Source organism: Meleagris gallopavo, unplaced genomic scaffold, assembly GCF_905368555.1.
Source record: "Meleagris gallopavo unplaced genomic scaffold, MGAL_WU_HG_1.1 scaffold_6, whole genome shotgun sequence".
Taxonomy (NCBI): Eukaryota; Metazoa; Chordata; class Aves; order Galliformes; family Phasianidae; genus Meleagris; species Meleagris gallopavo.
In genome coordinates, this window is record NW_028147020.1 from 66,959 (window position 1) to 90,623 (window position 23,665).

Below are 23,665 nucleotides of genomic sequence, written 5' to 3' on the forward strand. Positions count from 1 at the left end.
TCAATTTGGGGTCAGCTTTTGGGCATTTTGGAGCATTTCTGGCCATTTTGGGGCATTTGAAGGGAAAACTGAGCAGATTTGGGGGCATTTTGGGGCTGTTTGGAGACTCCCCCAAACCCATAACCAGAATGGAGTCAATTTTTGGTCAAAATTGGGCGATTTTGGTCAATTTGGGATCAGATTTTGGGCATTTTGGGGCATTTATGATCATTTTGGGTCATTTGAAGGGAAACTGACCAAATTTGGGGGCATTTTGGGGCTCTATGGGGACTCCCCCAAACCCACAGAGAGAATGGGGTCGAATTTGGGTCAAAATTGGGGGATTTCGGTCAATTTGGAGTCAGGTTTTGGGCATTTTGGGGCATTTTTGGCCGTTTTGGGGCATTGGAAGGGAAAACTGAGCAAATTTTGGGGTATTTTGGGGCTGTTTGGAGACTCCCCCAAACCCATAACCAGAATGGAGTCAATTTTGGGTTCAATTTGGGGGATTTTGGTCAATTTGGGATCAGGTTTTGGGCATTTCTGGCCATTTTGGGGCATTTGAAGGGAAAACTGAGCCGATTTTGGGGCATTTTGGGGCTGTTTGGAGACTCCCTGAAGCGCACAGTGAGAAACGGGGTCGATTTCGGGTAAAAATTGGGGGATTTTGGTCAATTTGGGATCAGGTTTTGGGCATTTTGGGGCATTTTTGGCCATTTTGGGGCATTTGAAGGGAAAACTGAGCAAATTTGGGGGCATTTTGGGGCTGTTTGGAGACTCCCTCAAACCCATAACAAGAATGGAGTCAATTTTGGGACAAAATTGGGGGATTTTTGTTCAATTTGGAGTCAGGTTTGGGGCATTTTGGGGCATTTTGGCCATTTTGGGGCATTTGAAAGGAAAACTGAGCCGATTTGGGGGCATTTTGGGGCTCTATGGGGACTCCCCCAAACCCATAGAGAGAATGGGGTCGAATTTGGTTCAAAATTGGGCGATTTTGGTCAATTTGGGATCAGATTTTGGACATTTTGGGGCATTTATGATCATTTTGGGTCATTTGAAGGGAAACTGAGCAAATTTGGGGGCATTTTGGGGCTCTATGGGGACTCCCCCAAACACACAGAGAGAATGGGGTCGATTTTGGGTCAAAATTGGGGGATTTTGGTCATTTTGGGATCAGGTTTTGGGCATTTCTGGCCATTTGTGACCATTTTGGGGCATTTGAAGGGAAAACTGAGCCGATTTTGGGGCATTTTGGGGCTCTTTGGAGACTCCCTGAAGCACACAGTGAGAACGGGGTCGATTTCGGGTAAAATTTGGGGTATTTTGGTCAATTTGGGGTCAGATTTGGGTTCATCGCCGCCCAGCGGGGATCCCCCCCGGGTCCCCCCCGCGCCGTGACGTCACACGTTTGGGGGCGTGGCTTCGGGGGGGTTCCCCGCGTGGGGGGGGGGAGGGGAAGCGCTCGGCAAAGGCAAGTGAAGGTGGCTGGGGGGGGGAGGGGCCCCAAATCACCCGATTTCAGCCCAAAATGGGGACCCGAGTGGCCTCGTTGTCCCTATAGGTCCGGGGGGGGCCCCATAGAACCCCAAAATGCCCCCAGATTTGCTCTGTTTTCCCTTTAAATGCCCCAAAATGGCCAGAAATGCCCCCAAATGCCCAAAATCTGATCCCAAATTGACCAAAATCCCCAATTTTCACCCGAAATCGACCCCATTCTCTCTGTGTGCTTCAGGGAGTCTCCGAACAGCCCCAAAATGCCCCCAAATTTGGTCAGTTTTCCCTTCAAATGCCCCAAAATGGTCACAAATGGCCAGAAATGCCCAAAACCTGACTCCAAATTGACCAAAATCGCCCAATTTTGAACCAAATTCGACCCCATTCTCTCTGTGGGTTTGAGGGAGTCCCCATAGAGCCCCAAAATGCCCCCAAATTTGGTCAGTTTTCCCTTAAAATGCCTCAAAATGGCCAGAAATGCCCCCAAATGCCCCAAATCTGATCCCAAATTGACCAAAATCCCCCAATTTTCACCCGAAATCGACCCCATTCTCTCTGTGTGCTTCAGGGAGTCTCCAAACAGCCCCAAAATGCCCCCAAATTTGGTCAGTTTTCCCTTCAAATGCCCCAAAATGGTCACAAATGGCCAGAAATGCCCCAAACCTGATCCCAAATTGACCAAAATGCCCCAGTTTTGACCCAAATTCGACCCCATTCTCTCTATGGGTTTGGGGGAGTCCCCATAGAGCCCCAAAATGCCCTCAAATTTGCTCAGTTTTCCCTTCAAATGCCCCAAAATGGCCAAAAATGCCCCAAAATACCCAAAACCTGATCCCAAATTGACCAAAATCCCCCAATTTTGACCCAAAATCGACCCCATTCTCTCTATGGGTTTGGGGGAGTCTCCAAAGAGCCCCAAAATGCCCCAAAATCTGCTCAGTTTTCCCTTCAAATGCCTCAAAATGGCAAAAAATGCCCCAAAATGCCCAAAATCTGATCCCAAATTGACCAAAATCCCCCAATTTTCACCCGAAATCGACCCCATTCTCTCTGTGTGCTTCAGGGAGTCTCCGAACAGCCCCAAAATGCCCCCAAATTTGGTCAGTTTTCCCTTCAAATGCCCCAAAATGGTCACAAATGGCCAGAAATGCCCAAAATCTGATCCCAAATTGACCAAAATGCCCCAATTTTGAACCAAATTCGACCCCATTCTCTCTGTGGGTTTGAGGGAGTCCCCATAGAGCCCCAAAATGCCCTCAAATTTGCTCAGTTTTCCCTTCAAATGCCCCAAAATGGTCACAAATGGCCAGAAATGCCCAAAACCTGACTCCAAATTGACCAAAATCCCCCAATTTTCACCCAAATTCGACCCCATTCTGGTTATGGGTTTGGGGGAGTCTCCAAAGAGCCCCAAAATGCCCCCAAATCTGCTCAGTTTTCCCTTCAAATGCCCCAAAATGGCCAGAAATGCCCCCAAATGCCCCAAATCTGATCCCAAATTGACCAAAATCCCCCAATTTTCACCCAAATTCGACCCCATTCTCTCTGTGTGCTTCAGGGAGTCTCCAAACAGCCCCAAAATGCCCCCAAATTTGGTCAGTTTTCCCTTCAAATGCCCCAAAATGGTCACAAATGGCCAGAAATGCCCAAAATCTGATCCCAAATTGACCAAAATGCCCCAATTTTGACCCAAATTCGACCCCATTCTCTCTGTGGGTTTGGGGGAGTCCCCATTGAGCCCCAAAATGCCCCCAAATTGGCTCAGTTTTCCCTTCAAATGCCCCAAAATGGTCACAAATGCCCCCAAATGCCCAAAACCTGATCCCAAATTGACCAAAATCCCCCAATTTTGACCCAAATTCGACCCCATTCTCTCTATGGGTTTGAGGGAGTCCCCATAGAGCCCCAAAATGCCCCCAAATTTGCTCAGTTTTCCCTTCAAATGCCCCAAAATGGCCAAAAATGCCCCAAAATACCCAAAAGCTGACTCCAAATTGACCAAAATCCCCCAATTTTGAACCAAATTCGACCCCATTCTCTCTATGGGTTTGGGGGAGTCTCCAAAGAGCCCCAAAATGCCCCAAAATCTGCTCAGTTTTCCCTTCAAATGCCCCAAAATGGCCAGAAATGCCCCAAAATGCCCAAAATCTGATCCCAAATTGACCAAAATCGCCCAATTTTGACCAAAAATTGACTCCATTCTGGTTATGGGTTTGGGGGAGTCTCCAAAGAGCCCCAAAATGCCCCCAAATCTGCTCAGTTTTCCCTTCAAATGCCCCAAAATGGCCAAAAATGTCCTCAAATGCCCAAAAGCTGACCCCAAATTGACCAAAATCCCCCAATTTTGACCCAAAATTGATCCCCAAATTTCCCACAATTTCCCCCATATATCCAAAATTTCCCCAAATTCCCCAAATTTCCCCCTTTTTTCCCCAAATATCCCCAAATTACCCCAAATTTTCCCCCAAATTTCCCCCAGTTTCCCCCTATTTCCCCCAAAGATCCCCAAATTCCCCAAATTCCCCCAAATTTCCCCTTTTTACCCAAATATCCCCATTTTTCCCCCAAATTTCCCCAAATAAACCCCAAATTTCTCCCATTTTACCCCATACATCCCAAATTTTCCCCCAATTTCCCCAATTTTCCCCAAGTTTTCCCCCAAATGTCCCCAACTTTCCCCTTATATCCCCAAATTTCCCCAAATAACCCAATTTTTCCCCAAATGTCCCCCATATATCACCAATTTCCCCCAAATTGCTCCAAATAACCCCAATTTTTCCCCAAATAACCCCCAATTTTCCCCCAATATCCCAAATTTTCCCCCAAATGTCCCCAAAATACCCCAATTTTCCCTCAATTTTCCCCAAATAATTCTGAATTTCCCCAAATCCTCCCATAAATTCCCCAAATATCCCAAATTCTCCCACAAATTTCCCCAATTTCCCCTAATTTTCCTGAATTTCAAAAAAGCTGACCCCAAATTGACCAAAATCCCCCAATTTTCAACCAAAATCGACCCCGTTCTCACTGTGTGTTTGAGGGAGCCTCCAAACAGCCCCCAAATGCCCCAAAATTTACTCAAAGGGCCCCAAAATGCCCCAAAATTCCCCCCCAAATTTCCCCAAATGTTCTGAAAATGACTCAAAATTGGACTCAAAATGCCCCAAAATGCACAAAAATTGACCAAAAATGGGCAAAAATTGTCCCAAAATGGGAACATTTCACCCTAAATCGGCCAAAACTGACCCCAAATTGTCCAGAATTAACCCTAAAATTCTCCCATTAGGCCCCAAAATCCCTCAGGCTGCCCCAAAATGTCCCAAAATGTCCCAAATTGAGCCCAAATTTCCCAATTTTCCCCCAAGGTCCCAAAATTCCTCTATTTTACCCCAAAATGTCCCAAATTTCCTGAAATATTTTCCTTTTCTCCCCCATTTTTTTTTGCCCCCCACATTTTCCCAAAATGATCCAAAATGTCCCAAATTTGCCCCAAAATGGACCCGAATTTCCCCCAAATGACCCAAAAAGTCCCAAATTTTCCCCCAATGTCCCCAAATTTTCCCAAAATGTCCAAAATTTCATCAAAATTGCCCCAATTTTCCTTTTTTTTTGCCCCAATTTTCCCTCTACCCCCCCAAATATCCCGAATTTTCCCCAAAAGTCCCAAATTTGCCCCAAAATTTCCCTCAATTTTCCCCCAAAGTTCCCCAAATTCCCAAAATGACCCCAAAAAAAACCAAATTTGCCCCAAAATTTCCACCAGCGTCCCCAAATTGTCCCAAATTTTTATCAAATTTTCCCTAATTTTCACATTTTTACCCCAAATTTCCTTTTTTTGCCCCCAAAGTCCCAAATTTGCCCCCAAATTTCCCCAATGTCCCCAAATTTCCCCCAAATATCCACAAATCTCCAAAATTTAATCAAATTTCCCCAAAATTTCACATTTTCTTCCCAAAATTTCTTTTTTTGCCCCAAAATGTCCCAAATTTTCCCAAAATGACCCCAAAAGGCCCAAATTTACCCCAAAATTTTCCCAAAATTTCACATTTTTTTCACCAAATTTTCCTCAGTTTCCCCTAAATGACCCCAAATTTCCCCAAAATGGCCCCAAATTTCCATAAAATGACCCCAAAAGACCCAAATTTGCCCCAAAATTTCCTCCCAATTTCCCCAAAGGTCCCAAAATTCTCCGAATTGTCCAAAAATCTCCAAAATTTCATCAAATTTTCCCCAAATTTCCTCAATTTTCCCCAAAATTGACCCAAAATTTCCCAAATTTCCCCCCAAATTCTGCAAATAACCCAAAAAGTCCCAAATTTGCTTTAAAATTTTCCCAGTATCCCAAAATTTCCCCCCAAAATTTCTCAAAATGTCCAAAATTTCAACCTTTTTAATTTTCTCCCAAATTTCCCATTTTTAACCCCAAATTTCCAGTTTTTACCCAATTTTGTCCCACATTCCCCATTTTTACCCTAAATTTCTCAAATTTTTCCGTTTTTACTTCAAATTTCCTCAGTTTTCCCTTTTTTACCCAAAATTTCCCCAAAATTTCACTTTTTAAACCTCATATTTCCCATTTTAACCCCAAATTTCCCAATTTTACCCATTTTTTCTCTTTTTTTCCCTAAATTTTCCCATATTTTCCCATTTTTAACCAAAAATTCCCATTTTAACCCAAATGTCCCCAAATTTTCTCTTTTTCCCCCAAATTTCACCCAAATCTTACTTTTTTAACCCCAAATTTCTCATATTTACCCCAAATTTCTGAATTTTTCCCATTTTTACCCAGAATTTCCCCAAATTTTCTCTTTCAACCCCAAATTCCCCCCAAATTCACATTTTTAACCTCAATTTTCCCATTTTTAGCCCCAAATTTCCCTTTTTTACCCCAAAATTCACCCAATTTTCTCTTTTTTTACTCAAAATTTCTAATTCTGACCCAAATTTTACCATTTTTACCTAAATTTCATTTTTTTTCCCCAAATTTCACCTAATTTTCCCATTTTAACCCAAAATTTCCCCCAAATTTCACTTTTCTAACCCCAAATTTCCCATTTTTAACCCAAATTTCCCCACATTTTCACTTTTTCAACCCCAAATTTCCCGTTTTCAACCCAAATTTCCCCAATTTTTCTTTTTTTTTCCCCACATTTTCCCAAAACGGCCCAAATTTGCCCCAAAGTTGCCCAAAAATTCACATTTTTAACCTCAAATTTCCCATTCTTAACCCCAAATTTCCTTTTTTCCCCAAATTTTGCCCAAATTTCCTTTTTTTACCCCAAATTTTCTGATTCTCACCCAATTTTTCCCAATTTTACCCAAATTTTCTCTTTGCTCCCCCAAATTTCACCTAAATTTCCCCTTTTTAACCCAAAATTTCCCCAAATTTTCACTTTTTCAACCCAAAATTTCCCATTTTCCCCCAGAACGCCCAATTTTCTCTTTTTTTACCCAAATTTTCTGATTTTTACCCAAATTTCCCCCAAATTTCCATTTTTTCCCCCGAATTTCCCCCAAATTTCCCATTTTTAACCCGAATTTTCCCATTTTTTCTCTTTTTTTTCCCCAAAATTTTCCCAAAAAGGCCCAAATTTGCCCCAAATCTCTGAGAAGAAAATGGCGGACGGCGCTGAGGACGTTCAGGTGAGCGAAATTTGGGGTAAAAAATGGGGATTTGGGGCAAAAATGGGGGTGAGGGTGAAAATGGGGAAAATTGGGGTAAAAAATGGCGATTTTGGGTCAAAAAATTGGGATTTTGGGTTGGAAAATGGGGATTTTGGGTTAAAAATGAGGCATTTGGGGGTAAAAAAAAGTGAAATTTTGGATTAAAATGGGGAATTTTGAGTTAAAAATGGAATTTGGGGTTAAAAATGAGGAATTTTGGGGTGGAAAATGGGGAATTTGGGGGTAAAAAAGTGAAATTTTGGGTTAAAATGGGGAATTTTGAGTTAAAAATGGAATTTTGGGTTAAAAATGAGGAATTTTGGGGTTGAAAATGGAAATTTGGGGGTAAAAAAGTGAAATTTTGGGTTAAAATGGGGTTTCTTGTTTAAAAATGAGGTCTGGGGTTGAAAATGGGGAACTTTGGGGGTAAAAATGAGGATTTTGGGGTCAAAATGGGGGCTTTGGGATAAAAAAAGTGAAATTTTGGTTTTAAAAATGGGGAAATTTTGGGTTGAAAATGGGGAATTTGCGACAAAAAAAGTGAAATTTTGGTTAAAAACGGGGAAAATTTGGGTTGAAAATGGGGAATTTGCGACAAAAAAAGTGAAATTTTGGTTAAAAATGGGGAAATTTGACTTAACGGAATTTGGGGGCAAAAAGTGGAATTTTGGGGCAAAAAAGGGGAAAACAGGAGTTAAAAATGGGGATTTGGGGATTAAAAAAGCGAAATTTCAGGTTTGAAAATGGGGAAATTTTGGGTTGAAAATGGGAAATTTGGGGGTAAAAAAGTGAAATTTTGGGTTAAAATGGGGATTCTTGTTTAAAAATGAGGACTGGGGTTGAAAATGGGGAACTTTGGGGGTAAAAATGAGGATTTTGGGGTCAAAATGGGGGCTTTGGGATAAAAAAAGTGAAATTTTGGTTTTAAAAATGGGGAAATTTTGGGTTGAAAATGGGGAATTTGTGACAAAAAAAGTGAAATTTTGGTTAAAAATGGGGAAAATTTGGGTTGAAAATGGGGAATTTGCGACAAAAAAAAGTGAAATTTTGGTTAAAAATGGGGAAATTTGACTTAGAAATGGAATTTGGGGGCAAAATATGGAATTTTGGGGCAAAAAAGGGGGAAAACCGGAGTTAAAAATGGGGAATTTGGGGGTAAAAATGGGGATTTGGGGATTAAAAAAAGTGAAGTTTTAGGTTTGAAAATGGGGAAATTTGGGGTTGAAAATGGGAAATTTGGGGGTAGAAAAGTGAAAATTTGGGTTAAAAATGGGGGATTTTGAGTTAAAAACGGAAATTTGAGGCAAAAAAATGGAATTTTGGGGCAAAAAATGGGAAAACGAGTTAAAAATGGGGAAATTTGGGGTAAAAATGGGGATTTGTGGGGTAGAAAAGTGAAATTTTGAGTTTGAAAATGGAGAAATTTGGGGGTTTGAAAATGGGGGATTTTGGTTAAAAATAGGGAGTTTGTGGGCAAAAAAATGGAAATTTTGGGACAAAAAATGGAAATTTGGGGATGAAAAGGGGAAAATGGGTTAAAAATGAGGATTTTGGGGTTAAAAAAGGGGAAATTTGTGGTCAAAAAATGGGGATTTTGGGTTAAAAATGGGGATTTTGGATTAAAAATGGGGAGTGGGGTTGAAAATGGGAATTTTGGGGTTAAAAATGGGGAATTTGTGTCAAAAATGGGGATTTGGGGGCAAAAAAAGTGAAATTTGGGGTTAAAAATGGGGAATTTTGAGTTAAAAAATGGAATTTGGGTCGAAAAATGGGGATTTGGGGGATAAAAAAGTGGAATTTTCAGTCAAAAAATGGGGAATTTGGGAGTTTGAAAATGGGGATTTTTGGTTAAAAATAGGGAATTTTGAGGCAAAAAAATGGAAATTTGGGGGGCAAAAAATGGAAATTTGGGGATAAAAAGGGGAATTTTGGGGTAAAAATGGGGATTTTTGTTTAAAAATGGGGAATTTGGGGGTAAAAAAGTGAAATTTTGGGTTAAAAATGGGGATTTGGGGGTAAAAAAGTGAAATTTTGGGTCAAAAAAACGGAAATTTTGGGGCAGAAAATGGAAATTTTGGGATAAAAAGGGGAAAACGGGTTAAAAATGGGGATTTTGGGGTAAAAAATGGGGAATTTTGGGGTAAAAATGGGAATTTTGGGGGAATGAGAAAGTGAAATTTTGTGTTAAAAATGGGAATTTTGAGTTAAAAATGGAATTTGGGTCGAAAAATGGGGATTTGGGGGATAAAAAAAGTGAAATTTTCAGTCAAAAAATGGGGAATTTGGGGGTTTGAAAATGGGGATTTTTGGTTAAAAATAGGGAATTTTGAGGCAAAAAAATGGAAATTTGGGGATAAAAAGGGGAAAAAGGGTTAAAAATGGGGATTTTTGTTTAAAAAATGGGGACTGGGGTCAAAAATGGGGAATTTGGGGGTAGAAATGGTGATTTTGGGGCCAAAATTGGGATTTGGGATTAAAAATGGGGAATTTGGGGGTAAAAAAGTGAAATTTTGGGTTAAAAATGGGGAATTTGTGTCAAAAATGGGGATTTGGGAGTAAAAAAGTGAAATTTTGGGTTAAAAATGGGAATTTTGAGTTAAAAGTGGAATTTGGGTCGAAAAATGGGGATTTGGGGGATAAAAAAGTGGAATTTTCAGTCAAAAAATGGGGAATTTGGGGGTTTGAAAATGGGGGTTTTTGGTTAAAAATAGGGAATTTTGAGGAAAAAATGGAAATTTGGGGAGCAAAAAATGGAAATTTGGGGACAAAAAGGGGAAATTTGGGGTAAAAATGGGTGGATTTGTTTAAAAATGGGGAATTTGGGGGTAAAAAAGTGAAATTTTGGGTTAAAAATGGGGAATTTTGAGTTAAAAATGGAATTTGGGGCAAAAAATGGAATTTTGGGGCAGAAAGGGGTAAAACTGGAGTAAAAATGGGGAATTTGGGGGAAAAAATGGGGATTTGGGGTAAAAAAATGGGATTTGGGGTAAAAAAGTGAAATTTTGGGTCAAAAAAATGGAAATTTTGGGGCAAAAAATGGAAATTTTGGGATAAAAAAGGGGAAATGGGTTAAAAATGGGGATTTGGGATAAAAAATGGGGAATTTGGGGGTAAAAATGGGGAATTTGGGGTTAAAAATGGGGATTTGGGGTCAAAAATGGGGAATTTGGGGGTAAAAATGGGGAATTTGGGGTCAAAATGGGGACTTTGGGATAAAAAAAGTGAAATTTTAGGGTAAAAATTGGGATTTTGGGTTAAAAATGAGGAACTTTGGGTTAAAAATGGGGAATTTTGGGGTAAAAAAGGTCAACTGGGGTCATTTTGGGGTCATTTTGGGTCATTTCTGGTCATTTTGGGTCATTTTGGGGTCATTTGGGGTCATTTTGAGTCCTTTTAGGTCATTTTGGGTCAATTTGGGTCGTTTGGGGGCCATTTTGGGTCCTTTTGGGTCCTTTTGGGTCATTTTTGGGTTATTTTGTCTCATTTTGGGTCAATTTGGGTCATTTTGGGTCATTTAGGGTCAATTTAGGGCAAATTTTGGGGCATTTTAGGGTCATTTTGGATGATTTGGGGTCATTTTGGGTCCTTTTGGGGTCATTTAGGGTCATTTTTGTGTAATTTTGGGTCGTTTGAGGTCTTTTTAGGTCAGTTTGGGGTCATTTCTGGGTCTTTTGGGTCATTTTGGGTCATTTTGGGGTCAATTCAGGGCTCATTTGGGGTCGTTTGGGGGCATTTGGGGGCATTTGGGGTAATTTTGGGGACTTTTTAGGTCAGTTTGGGGTCATATTGGAGTCATTTGGGGTCATTTTAGGTCCTTTTGGGGGTCATTTGGGGACATTTTGGGGTTATTTTGGATCATTTTGGGGTCTTTTGGGTCATTTTGGGGCCATTTCAGGTCCTTTTGGGGTCATTTAGGGACATTTTGGGGTTATTTTGGATCATTTTGGGGTCTTTTGGGTCATTTTGGGGCCATTTTGGGATCCCTTCCTGGCAGGCGTTGATTTTGGGTTCAAAAAGTGCAACTTTGGGTCATTTGGGGTCATTTTGGGGTCCTTTGGGGTCATTTTGGGGTCCTTTTAGGTCATTTTGGGATCCTTTTAGGTCATTTTGGGATCCTTTTAGGTCATTTTGGGATCCTTTTAGGTCCTTTGGGGGCTCATTTTGGGGTCATTTTGGGCCATTTTAGGGTCTTTTTGGGTCATTTTGGGTCATTTTGTCTCATTTTTGGGTAATTTGGGGTCATTTTGGGGCCATTTCAGGTCATTTCAGGTCATTTTGGGGTCATTTTGGGCCCTTTTGGGTCATTTGGGGTCATTTTGGGGTCATTTTGTGTCATTTTGTGTCATTTGGGTTCATTTTTGTGCAATTTTGGGTCTTTTGGGGTCTTCTCAGGTCATTTTGGTGGCTTTTGGGTCATTTGGGGTCATTTCAGCTCATTTTGGGTCCTTTCGGGGTCCTTTTGGTGTCATTTTAGGGTCAATTGAGGGCTCATTTGGGGTCATTTTGGGATCCCTTCCTGGCAGGCGTTGATTTTGGGTCTAAAAAGTGCGATTTTGGGTCATTTGGGGTAATTTTGGGTCCTTTGGGGGCCATTTCAGGTCATTTTGGGTCAATTTGGGGTCATTTTGGGTCATTTTGGGATTGTTTGGGGTCATTTGGGATCTTTTTGGGATAATTTTGGGTCTTTTGGGGTCATTTTGGGTCCTTTTAGGTCATTTTGGGGTCATTTTGGGCCCTTTTGGGGTCATTTGGGGACATTTTGGGATCATTTTTGGTCATTTTGGGGTCATTTGGGTTCATTTTTGTGTAATTTTGGGTCTTTTGGGGTCTTTTCAGGTCAGTTTGGGGTCATTTTGGGGTCATTTTGGGTCATTTGGGGCCATTTCAGCTCATTTTGGGGTTCTTTTGGGGTCATTTTAGGGTCATTTTTGGGTCAATTCGGGGCTCATTTGGGGTCATTTTGGGATCCCTTCCAGGCAGGCGTTGATTTTGGGTTGAAAAAGTGGGATTTTGGGTCATTTCAGGTCATTTTGGGTCCTTTTAGGTCCTTTTGGGGCCATTTCAGGTCATTTGGGGTCCTTTTGGGGCTCATTTTGGGGTTATTTTGTCTCATTTTAGGGTCATTTTGGGGTCATTTTGGGTCCTTTGAGGTCATTTTGGGGTCCTTTTGGGGTCATTTCTGGTCCTTTTGGGGTCATTTTTGGGCCATTTCAGGTCCTTTTGGGGTCAATTCTGGGCTCATTTGGGGTCATTTTGGGATCCCTTCCTGGCAGGCGTTGATTTTGGGTTCAAAAAGTGCAATTTGGGGTCATTTGGGGTCTTTTAGGTCCTTTTGGGGCTCATTTTGGGGTCATTTTGTCTCATTTTGGGGTCATTTGGGGTCCTTTTAGATCCTTTTGGGCTCATTTTGGGGTCATTTTAGGGTCATTTTGGGGCCATTCCCGGTCCTTTTGGGGTCAATTCAGGGCTCATTTGGGGTCAATTCAGGGCTCATTTGGGGTCATTTTGGGATCCCTTCTTAGCAGGCGTTGATTTGGGGTTCAAAAAGTGGGATTTTGGGTCATTTTGGGTCATTTGGGGTCATTTGGGGTCCTTTCAGGTCATTTTGGGACTCATTTTGGGGTCATTTTGGGGTCCTTTTGGGGTCATTTGGGTCCTTTTAGGTCCTTTTGGGGCTCATTTTGGGTCCTTTTGGGGCTCATTTTGGGGTCATTTTGGGGACCTTTTGGGGTCATTTTGTCTCATTTTGGGGTCATTTTAGGGTCAATTGAGGGCTCATTTGGGGTCATTTTGGGATCCCTTCCTGGCAGGCGTTGATTTTGGGTTCAAAAAGTGGGATTTTGGGGTCATTTGGGGTCATTTGGGTCCTTTTAGATCCTTTTGGGGCTCATTTTGGGGTCCTTTTGGGTCCTTTTGGGGCTCATTTTGGGGTCCTTTTGGGGCTCATTTTGGGGTCCTTTTGGGCCATTTTGGGGTCATTTTGGGGTCATTTGGGGTAATTTTTGGGTAATTTTGGGTCATTTTGGGTCCTTTTGGGGCTCATTTTGGGGTTATTTTGTCTCATTTTGGGGCCATTTCAGGTCCTTTTGGGGTCATTTTTGGGTCATTTTGGGTCCTTTTGGGGTCCTTTTGGGGTCAATTCCGGGCTCATTTGGGGTCATTTTGGGATCCCTTCCAGGCAGGCGTTGATTTTGGGTTCAAAAAGTGGGGTTTTGGGGTCGTTTCAGCGCACGGCGGCCGTGGAAACCCCTTTTGGGATCGTCGGAGTCGCAGCTGTGGGTCGCAGCGGGGCGGGCGGCCAGCAGTGCTCTGCTTCCCCGACGTGGGCCATACAGGTATTATGGGGTTTTGGGGGGGGATTTGGGTTTTTTGGGGTTTTGGGGGGATTTGGGGGATTTAGGGGGGATTTTGGGGGGATTTTGTGGGGTTTTAGGGGTTTTATGGGGATTTTGGGGGTTTTATGGGGATTTTATGGGGATTTTATGGGGATTTTTAGGGGTGGTTTTGGGGTCGCGTGGGGGATAATGGGGGAAATTTGGGGGATTTGGGGGCATTTTGGGGTCAATGTGGGGGTTTTATGGGGGTTTTATGGGGATTTTGTGGGGTTTTGGGGGGTTTTATGGGGATTTTGGGGTGTTTAGAGGGGTTTTTTGGGGATTTTATGGGGATTTTTAGGGGTGGTTTTGGGGTCGCATGGGGGATGATGGGGGAAATTTGGGGGATTTGGGGGTTTTGGGGGGATTTGGGGGATTTAGGGGGATTTTGGGGGGTTTTATGGGGATTTTGGGGGTTTTATGGGGATTTTTGAGCGGGTTTTTGGGGGTGGTTTTGGGGTCGCGTGGGGGATAATGGGGGAAATTTGGGGGATTTTGGGGGATTTGGGGGCATTTTAGGGGATTTAGGGGGGTTTTAGGGGGTTTTTAGGGGGATTTTGGGGGGTTTTATGGGTTTTTTGGGGGGGATTTTTAGGGGGTGGTTTTGGGGTCGCGTGGGGGATAATGGGGTCGATTTGGGGGATTTGGTGTCAATTTGGGGGATTTGGGGGATTTTGGGGGGCTTTTGTGGGGATTTTGTGGGGTTTTGTGGGGTTTTGGGGGGTTTTATGGGGATTTTGGGGGGTTTTATGGGGATTTTATGGGGATTTTTGGGCGGATTTTTAGGGGGTGGTTTTGGGGTCGCGTGGGGGATGATGGGGAAAATTTGGGGGATTTTGGGGGTTTTGGGGGGATTTGGGGGATTTAGGGGGATTTTGTGGGGTTTTGTGGGGTTTTGGGGGGTTTTATGGGGATTTTGGGGGGTTTTATGGGGATTTTTGGGCGGGTTTTTGGGGGGTGGTTTTGGGGTCGCGTGGGGGATAATGGGGGAAATTTGGGGGTTTTGGGGTCGATTTGGGGGATTTGGGGGGGATTTTGTGGGGTTTTGGGGGGTTTTATGGGGATTTTGTGGGGTTTTGGGGGTTTTATGGGGATTTTGCGGGGTTTTATGGGTTTTTTGGGGGGATTTTTAGGGGGTGGTTTTGGGGTCGCATGGGGGATGATGGGGGAAATTTGGGGGATTTGGGGTCGATTTGGGGATTTGGGGGGGGTTTATGGAGATTTTGTGGGGTTTTATGGGGATTTTGTGGGGTTTTGGGGGGTTTTATGGGGTTTTGGGGGGTTTTATGGGGATTTTTGGGCGGGTTTTTGGGGGTGGTTTTGGGGTCGCGTGGGGGATAATGGGGGAAATTTGGGGGATTTGGGGTCGATTTGGGGGATTTGGGGGGGTTTTATGGGGATTTTGTGGGGTTTTGGGGGGTTTTATGGGGATTTTGTGGGGTTTTGGGGGGTTTTATGGGGATTTTGCGGGGTTTTATGGGTTTTTTGGGGGGGGATTTTTAGGGGGTGGTTTTGGGGTCGCATGGGGGATGATGGGGGAAATTTGGGGGATTTGGGGGTTTTGGGGGGATTTGGGGGGCTTTAGTGGGGATTTTGTGGGTTTTGGGGGCTTTTGTGGGGCTTTTGTGGGGTTTTGGGGGGTTTTATGGGGATTTTATGGGGATTTTTAGGGGATGGTTTTGGGGTCGCGTGGGGGATAATGGGGGAAATTGGGGGGATTTGGGGTCGATTTGAGGGATTTGGGGGGATTTGGGGAATTTTGGGGAGGTTTTATGCGGATTTTATGGGGATTTTGTGGGGATTTTGGGGATTTTTGGAAGGTTTTAGGGGGGATCTGGGGGATTTTAGGGGGTGGTTTTGGGGTCGTTTGGGGGATTTGGGGGAAAAGTTGGGGGATTTTGGGGGGCATTTGGGGGGATTTTAGGGGATTTTGTGGGTTTTGAGGGGGTTTTATGGGGATTTTTTGGGGTTTTATGGGGATTTTGGGGGTTTTTAGGGGGTGTTTTTGGGGTCGCGTGGGGGATAATGGGGGAAATTTGGGGGATTTGGGGTCACTTGGGGGATTTTGGGGCATTTTGGGGGATTTAAAGGGATTTTGGGCGGGTTTATTGGGGATCTTATGGGGATTTTGGGGGGGAATTTGGGGGATTTTTCTGTTTTCGGGGCCATTTTGGGGTTAAAATCACTGGATTTCTCTTTTTTGGGGGCCATTTTTGGGGTCAAATTGTAGAATTTTGGTATTTTGGGGCCATTTTTGGGGTAAAAAATTGGGATTTTGGTGCTTTTGGGGCCATTTTTGGGGTCAAATTGTAGGATTTTGGTATTTTGGGGCCATTTTTGGGGTAAAAAATTGGGATTTTGGTGCTTTGGGGGCCATTTTGGGGTCGAATTGTGTGATTTTGGTGCTTTTGAGGCCATTTTGTGGTAAAAAATTTGGGATTTTGATGCATTTGGGATCATTTTGGGGTCAAATTGTGGGATTTTGGTGCTTTTGGGGCCATTTTGGGGGTCAAAATATGGGATTTCGTTGCTATGGGGCCATTTTGGGGTCAAATCGCCGGATTTTGGTATTTTTGTGCCATTTTGGGGTCAAATCGTGGGCTTTTGGTGCTTTTGGGATCATTTTGGGGTAAAAATTTGGGATTTCGTTGCTTTTTGGGCCATTTTTGGGGTAAAATTTTGGGATTTTGCTGTTTTGGGGGCAATTTTTGTGGTAAAATTCCCAGATTTTGGTGCTTTTGGGGCCATTTTTGGGTTAAAATCACTGAATTTCTCTGTTTTTGGGGTCATTTTGTGGTCAAATCGTGGGATTTCGTTGCTTTTGGGGCCATTTTTGTGGTAAAAAATTTGGGATTTCGTTGCTTTTGGGGCCATTTTGGGGGTCAAAATTTGGGATTTCGTTGCTATGGGGCCATTTTGGGGTCAAATTGTGGGATTTTGGTATTTTTGTGCCATTTTGGGGTCAAATTGTGGGATTTCGTTGCTTTTGGGGCCATTTTTGTGGTAAAAATTTGGGATTTTGTTGCTTTTGGGACCATTTTGGGGAAAATTTGGGGATTTTGTTGCTTTTGGGCCATTTTTGTGGTAAAAATTTGGGCTTTTGCTGCTTTTGGGGCCATTTTGGGGTCAAATCGTGGGCTTTTGGTGCTTTTGGGGCCATTTTTGTGGTAAAATTGTGGGATTTTGGTGCTTTTGTGATCATTTTGGGGTCAAATCGTGGGATTTCGTTGCTTTTGGGGTCATTTTGGGGGTCAAAATTTGGGATTTTGTTGCTATGGGGCCATTTTGGGGTCAAATTGTGGGATTTTGGTATTTTTGTGCCATTTTGGGGTCAAATTGTGGGATTTCGTTGCTTTTGGGTCCATTTTTGTGGTAAAAATTTGGGATTTTGTTGCTTTTGGGACCATTTTGTGTTAAAAATTGTGGGATTTTGTTGCTTTTGGGGCCATTTTTTGGTAAAAATTTGGGATTTTGTTGCTTTTGGGATCATTTTGGGGTCAAATCGTGGGATTTCGTTGCTTTTGGGGCCGTTTTTGTGGTAAAAAATCTGGGATTTCGTTGCTTTTGGGACCATTTGGGGTTAAAAATTGTGGGATTTTGTTGCTTTTGGGGCCATTTTGGGGTTAAAATCACTGAATTTCTCTGTTTTTGGGGTCATTTTGTGGTCAAATTGTGGGCTTTCGTTGCTTTTGGGGCCATTTTTGTGTAAAAAATTTGGGATTTCGTTGCTTTTGGGACCATTTGGGGTCAAATCCTGGGATTTTGGTATTTCTATGCCATTTTGGGGTCAAATCGTGGGATTTTGCTGCTTTTGGGGCCATTTTCGTGGTAAAAATTTGGGATTTTGGTGATTTTCGGGCAATTTTGGGATCAAATTGTAGCATTTTGGTGCTTTTGGGGCCATTTTGGGGTCAAATCGTGGGATTTCGTTGCTTTTGGGGCCATTTTGGGGTCAAATCGTGGGATTTCGTTGCTTTTGGGGCCGTTTTTGTGGTAAAAATGTGGGATTTCGTTGCTTTCGGGGCCATTTTGGGGGGTCAAACCGTGGGGCTTTTCCCTTTTTGGGGCCGTTTTTGGGATAAAGTTCGGAATCTGTGTGTTTTCGGGCAGCCGATTCGTGCTTCTCGGCTCTGTTCGCCCACGACGAGATGGAGGAAATCGCCAAGAATTTTTTCCGCCTCCAAGTGGAGCCGCCCGGAATGCAGCGCCGCGCTCCGCCATTTCCGGCTGGGTACGGAGAACGAACAGCGCCACCTTGCGGCCTGGAGGAAACACAGCGCCCCATAGGGAGACACAGGGACGCAGAGACCCCATAGGGACTCATTGAGAACCCATAGCGCCCCCTAGCGGACAGGGGGACGCATAGAGACCCATACAGACCCCATAGGGAGACATAGGGACGCAGAGACCCCATAGGGACTCGTTGAGACCCTATAGGGAACCCATAGCGCCCCCTGGTGGACAGGAGGACGCATAGAGACCCATACAGACCCCATAGGGAGACATAGGGACGCAGAGACCCCATAGGGACTCGTTGAGACCCTATAGGGAACCCATAGCGCCACCTGGCGGACAGGAGGACGCATAGAGACTCATGCAGATCCCATAAGGATGCATAGAGACCCCATAGAGACTCATTGAGACCCTATAGGGAACCCATAGCGCCCCCTAGCGGACAGGCGGACGCATAGAGACCCATACAGACCCCATAGGGACACATAGGGACGCAGAGACCCCATAGAGACTCATTGAGACCCTATAGGGACAACATAGCGCCCCCTAGCGGACAGGGGGACGCATAGAGACCCATAAAGACCCCATAGGGACACATAGGGACCCTATAGGGACTCCATAGCGCCCCCTGGCGGACAGGGGTACGCATAGAGACCCATACAGACTCATTGAGACCATATAGGGAACGAACAGCGCCCCCTAGTGGACAGGGGGATGCATGGAGACCCATACAGACCCCATAGGGACGCATAGAGACCCCATAGAGACTCATTGAGACCCTATAATGAATCCATAGCGCCCCCTGGCGGACAGGAGGACGCATAGAGACCCATACAGACCCCATAGGGACACATAGAGACCCCATAGAGACTCATTGAGACCCTATAGGGACAACATAGCGCCCCCTAGCGGACAGGGGGACGCATAGAGACCCATACAGACCCCATAGGGACGCATAGAGACCCCATAGAGACTCACTGAGACCCTATAGGGACAAAATAGCGCCCCCTAGCGGACAGGGGGACGCATAGGGATCCCATAGAGACTCATTGAGACCCTATCGGGACAACATAGTGCCCCCTAGAGGACAGGGGGACGCATAGAGACCCATAAAGACCCCATAGGGAGACATAGGGACCCCATAGAGACTCACTGAGACCCTATAGGGACAAAATAGCGCCCCCTAGAGGACAGGGGGACGCATAGAGACCCCATAGAGACTCATTGAGACCCTATAGGGACAACATAGCGCCCCCTAGCGGACAGGGAGACACATAGAGACCCATACAGACCCCATAGGGATGCATAGAGACCCCATAGAGACTCACTGAGACCCTATAGGGACAAAATAGCGCCCCCTAGCGGACAGGGGGACGCATAGAGACCCATACAGACCCCATAGGGACGCATAGAGACCCCATAGAGACTCACTGAGACCCTATAGGGACAAAATCGCGCCCCCTAGCGGACAGGGGGACGCATAGAGACCCATACAGACCCCATAGGGAGACATAGGGACCCCATAGAGACTCACTGAGACCCTATAGGGACAAAATAGCGCCCCCTAGAGGACAGGGGGACGCATAGAGACCCCATAGAGACTCATTGAGACCCTATAGGGACAACATAGCGCCCCCTAGCGGACAGGGAGACACATAGAGACCCATACAGACCCCATAGGGATGCATAGAGACCCCATAGAGACTCACTGAGACCCTATAGGGACAAAATAGCGCCCCCTAGCGGACAGGGGGACGCATAGAGACCCATACAGACCCCATAGGGACGCATAGAGGCCCCATAGAGACTCATTGAGACCCTATAGGGACAACATAGCGCCCCTAGCGGACAGGAGGACACATAGAGACCCATACAGACCCCATAGGGACACATAGAGACCCTATAGGGACAACATAGCGCCCCCTGGCGGACAGGAGGACGCATAGAGACCCATACAGACCCCATAGGGACACATAGAGACCCCATAGAGACTCATTGAGACCCTATAGGGACAACATAGCGCCCCCTAGCGGACAGGGGGACGCATAGAGACCCATACAGACCCCATAGGGACGCATAGAGACCCCATAGAGACTCATTGAGACCCTATAATGAACCCATAGCGCCCCCTAGCGGACAGGGGGACGCATAGGGACCCCATAGAGACTCATTGAGATCCTATAGGGACAACATAGTGCCCCCTAGCGGACAGGAGGACGCATAGAGACCCATACAGACCCCATCGGGACCCCATAGGGACCCCATAGAGACTCATGGAGACCCTATAGTGAACCCATAGTGCCCCCTAGCGGACAGGGGGACGCATGGAGACCCATACAGACCCCACAGGGACCCATAGGGACCCTATAGGGACCCCATACAGACCCCATAGACCCCATATTGACCCCATAAGCCCCATAGTCCCCATCGAGACCCCATAGATCCCATAGAGCCCCATACTGAGCCCATGTTGACCCCATTGACTCCATAGAGCCCCATATTGACCCCATAGAGACCCCAGTGACCCATAGACCCCATATTGACCCTATAGAGGCCCATACTGATCCTATAGACCCCATACTGACCCTATAGACCCCATATTGATCCTATAGGCTCCATAGACCTCGTAGAGATCTCATAGACCCCATAGGCCCCATAGACCCTATAGACACCCCATAGATCCCATAGACCCCAGAGTCCCATATTGACCCTATAGAGACCCCACAGACCCCATAGAGACCCCATTGACCCCATAGACCCCATACTGACCCCATAGAGATCCCACAGACCCCACAGACCCTATAGACTTCATAGAGCCCCACACAGACCCCATAGAGACCCCACAGACCTCATAGACCCCACAAAGACCCCAGAGAGACCCCAGAGACCCCATAGACTCCAAAGACCCCATAGAGACCCCATAGACCTCATAGAGACCCCACAGACCCCAAAGACCCCATAACTTCTCTCTAGACCCTATAACTGACCCCCTGACCCCATAACCCCCTTCCTGACCCCATAACCACCCCATAGACCCCATAACACCCTTCCTGACCCCATAATCACCCCATAGAGACCTCATAACCCTTTTTCCTGACCCCATAACCACCCCTTAGACCCCATAACCCCATAGAGACCCCATATCTGTCCCATAGCCCCCATAACCCCATAGGGACCCTATAACCACCCTATAGACCCCATAACCCCCTTCCTGACCCCATAACCACCCCACAGACCCCATAACCACCCCACAGACCCCATAACCCCCTTCCTGACTCCTTAACCACCCCATAGAGACCCCATAACCCTTTTCCTGACCCCATAACCACCCCATAACCCCCCATAGAGACCCCATATCTGTCCCATAGACCCCATAACCCCCTTTCTGACCCCATAACCCCCTTCCTGACCCCATAACCTCCTTCCTGACCCCATAACCACCCCACAGATCCCATAACCCCATAGAGACCCCATATCTGTCCCATAACCCCATAGAGACCCCATATCTGTCCCATAGACCCCATAACCACCCCACAGACCCCATAAACCCATAGAGACCCCATAACCCCCTTCCTGACACTATAATCTCCTTCCTGACCCCATAACCGCCCCACAGACCCCATAACCACCCCATAACCCCATAGAGACCCATATCTGTCCCATAGACCCCATAACCACCCCACAGATCCCATAACCCCATAAAGACCCCATAACCCCCTTCCTGACCCTGTAACCTCCTTCCTGACCCCATAACCACCCCACAGACCCCATAACCACCCCACAGATCCCATAACCCCATAGAGACTCCATATCTGTCCCATAACCCCATAGAGACCCCATATCTGTCCCATAGACCCCATAACCACCCCACAGACCCCATAACCACCCCACAGACCCCATAACCCCATAGAGACCCCATAACCCCCTTCCTGACACTATAACCTCCTTCCTGACCCCATAACCACCCCACAGACCCCATAACCACCCCACAGACCCCATAACCCCATAGAGACCCCATAACCACCCCATAACCCCATAGAGACCCATATCTGTCCCATAGACCCCATAACCACCCCACAGACCCCATAACCCCATAGAGACCCCATAACCCCCTTCCTGACCCTGTAACCTCCTTCCTGACCCCATAACCACCCCACAGACCCCATAATCACCCCACAGACCCCATAGCCCCATAGAGACCCCATAACCACCCCATAACCCCATAGAGACCCATATCTGTCCCATAGACCCCATAACCACCCCACAGACCCCATAACCCCATAGAGACCCCATAACCCCCTTCCTGACCCTATAATCTCCTTCCTGACCCCATAACCACCCCACAGACCCCATAACCACCCCACAGACCCCATAACCACCCCACAGATCCCATAACCCCATAGAGACCCCATAACCCCCTTCCTGACCCTGTAACCCCCTTCCTGACCCCATAACCACCCCACAGACCCCATAACCACCCCATAACCCCATAGAGACCCATATCTGTCCCATAGACCCCATAACCACCCCACAGACCCCATAACCCCATAAAGACCCCATAACCCCCTTCCTGACCCTGTAACCTCCTTCCTGACCCCATAACCACCCCACAGACCCCATAATCACCCCACAGACCCCATAACCCCATAAAGACCCCATAACCCCCTTCCTGACCCTGTAACCTCCTTTCTGACCCCATAACCACCCCACAGACCCCATAACCACCCCACAGACCCCATAATCACCCCACAGACCCCATAACCCCATAAAGACCCCATAACCCCCTTCCTGACCCTATAACCTCCTTCCTGACCCCATAACCACCCCACAGACCCCATAATCACCCCACAGACCCCATAACCCCATAGAGACCCCATAACCACCCCATAACCCCATAGAGACCCATATCTGTCCCATAGACCCCATAACCACCCCACAGACCCCATAACCCCATAGAGACCCCATAACCACCCCATAACCCCACAGAGACCCCATATCTGTCCCATAGACCCCATAACCACCCCACAGACCCCATAACCCCATAGAGACCCCATAACCCCATAAAGACCCCATAACCCCCTTCCTGACCCTGTAACCTCCTTCCTGACCCCATAACCACCCCACAGACCCCAGAACTCCCTTCCTGACCCTATAACCACCCCATAGACCCCATAACCACCCCCCTCCGACCCCATAAAAACCCCACAACCCCCCCGACCCTACAAATCCCCCGTTCCCAGGTACCAGTACCCGTCCCTGGAGCAGCTGGCCGAGACGATCCCATATATCCTCCAACACTTCAAGTGAGTTATAGGGTTTTTTATAGGGTCGGGCAGCTTATAGGGTCGCCCGGTTTTTGGGTGTTTGGGGGTTTCGACCCCATAAAGATCCTTTTTCCTCTTGCCGACCCTATAATTGTAGGGTGAAGAGCGTTATTGGGATCGGAGTGGGAGCGGGAGCCTTCATCATGGCCAAGTTTGGGGTGAGAGGTTATGGGGTCGGGAGGGTTATGGGGTCTCTATGGGGTTATGGGGTCTGGGAGGATGGTTATGGGGTCAGGAAGGGGGTTATGGGGTCTATGGGGTGATTATGGGGTCTCTATGGGGTTATGGGGTCAGGAAGGGGGTTATGGGGTCTCTATGGGGTTATGGAGTCAGGAAGGGGATTATGGGGTCTATGGGGTGGTTATGGGGTCTCTATGGGGTTATGGGGTCAGGAAGGGGTTATGGGGTCTATGAAGCAGATATGGGGTTTCGATGGGGTTATGGGGTTGGGGGGGGTTATGGGGTCTCTATGGGGTTATGGGGTCAGGAAGGGGATTATGGGGTCTATGGGGTGGTTATGGGGTCTCTATGGGGTTATGGGGTCAGGAAGGGGGTTATGGGGTCTATGAAGCAGATATGGGGTGTCTATGGGGT

The 23,665-nt window shown here is 46.1% G+C and overlaps 1 protein-coding gene across 1 annotated transcript; it reads left to right on the forward strand.

Moving 5' to 3' along the window:
• Positions 1 to 1,406: 1,406 nt before the first annotated feature.
• On the forward strand, positions 1,407 to 23,235 carry LOC146541987 (uncharacterized). Its single transcript, XM_085215149.1, has 6 exons — positions 1,407 to 1,453; positions 7,061 to 7,119; positions 13,368 to 13,475; positions 17,625 to 17,745; positions 22,988 to 23,050; positions 23,169 to 23,235. The coding sequence occupies exons 2-6, from the start codon at positions 7,093 to 7,095 to the stop codon at positions 23,171 to 23,173; spliced, it is 324 nt and encodes a 107-aa protein (XP_085071275.1). The 5' UTR covers positions 1,407 to 1,453; positions 7,061 to 7,092; the 3' UTR covers positions 23,174 to 23,235.
• The last annotated feature ends 430 nt before the right edge of the window (positions 23,236 to 23,665 follow it).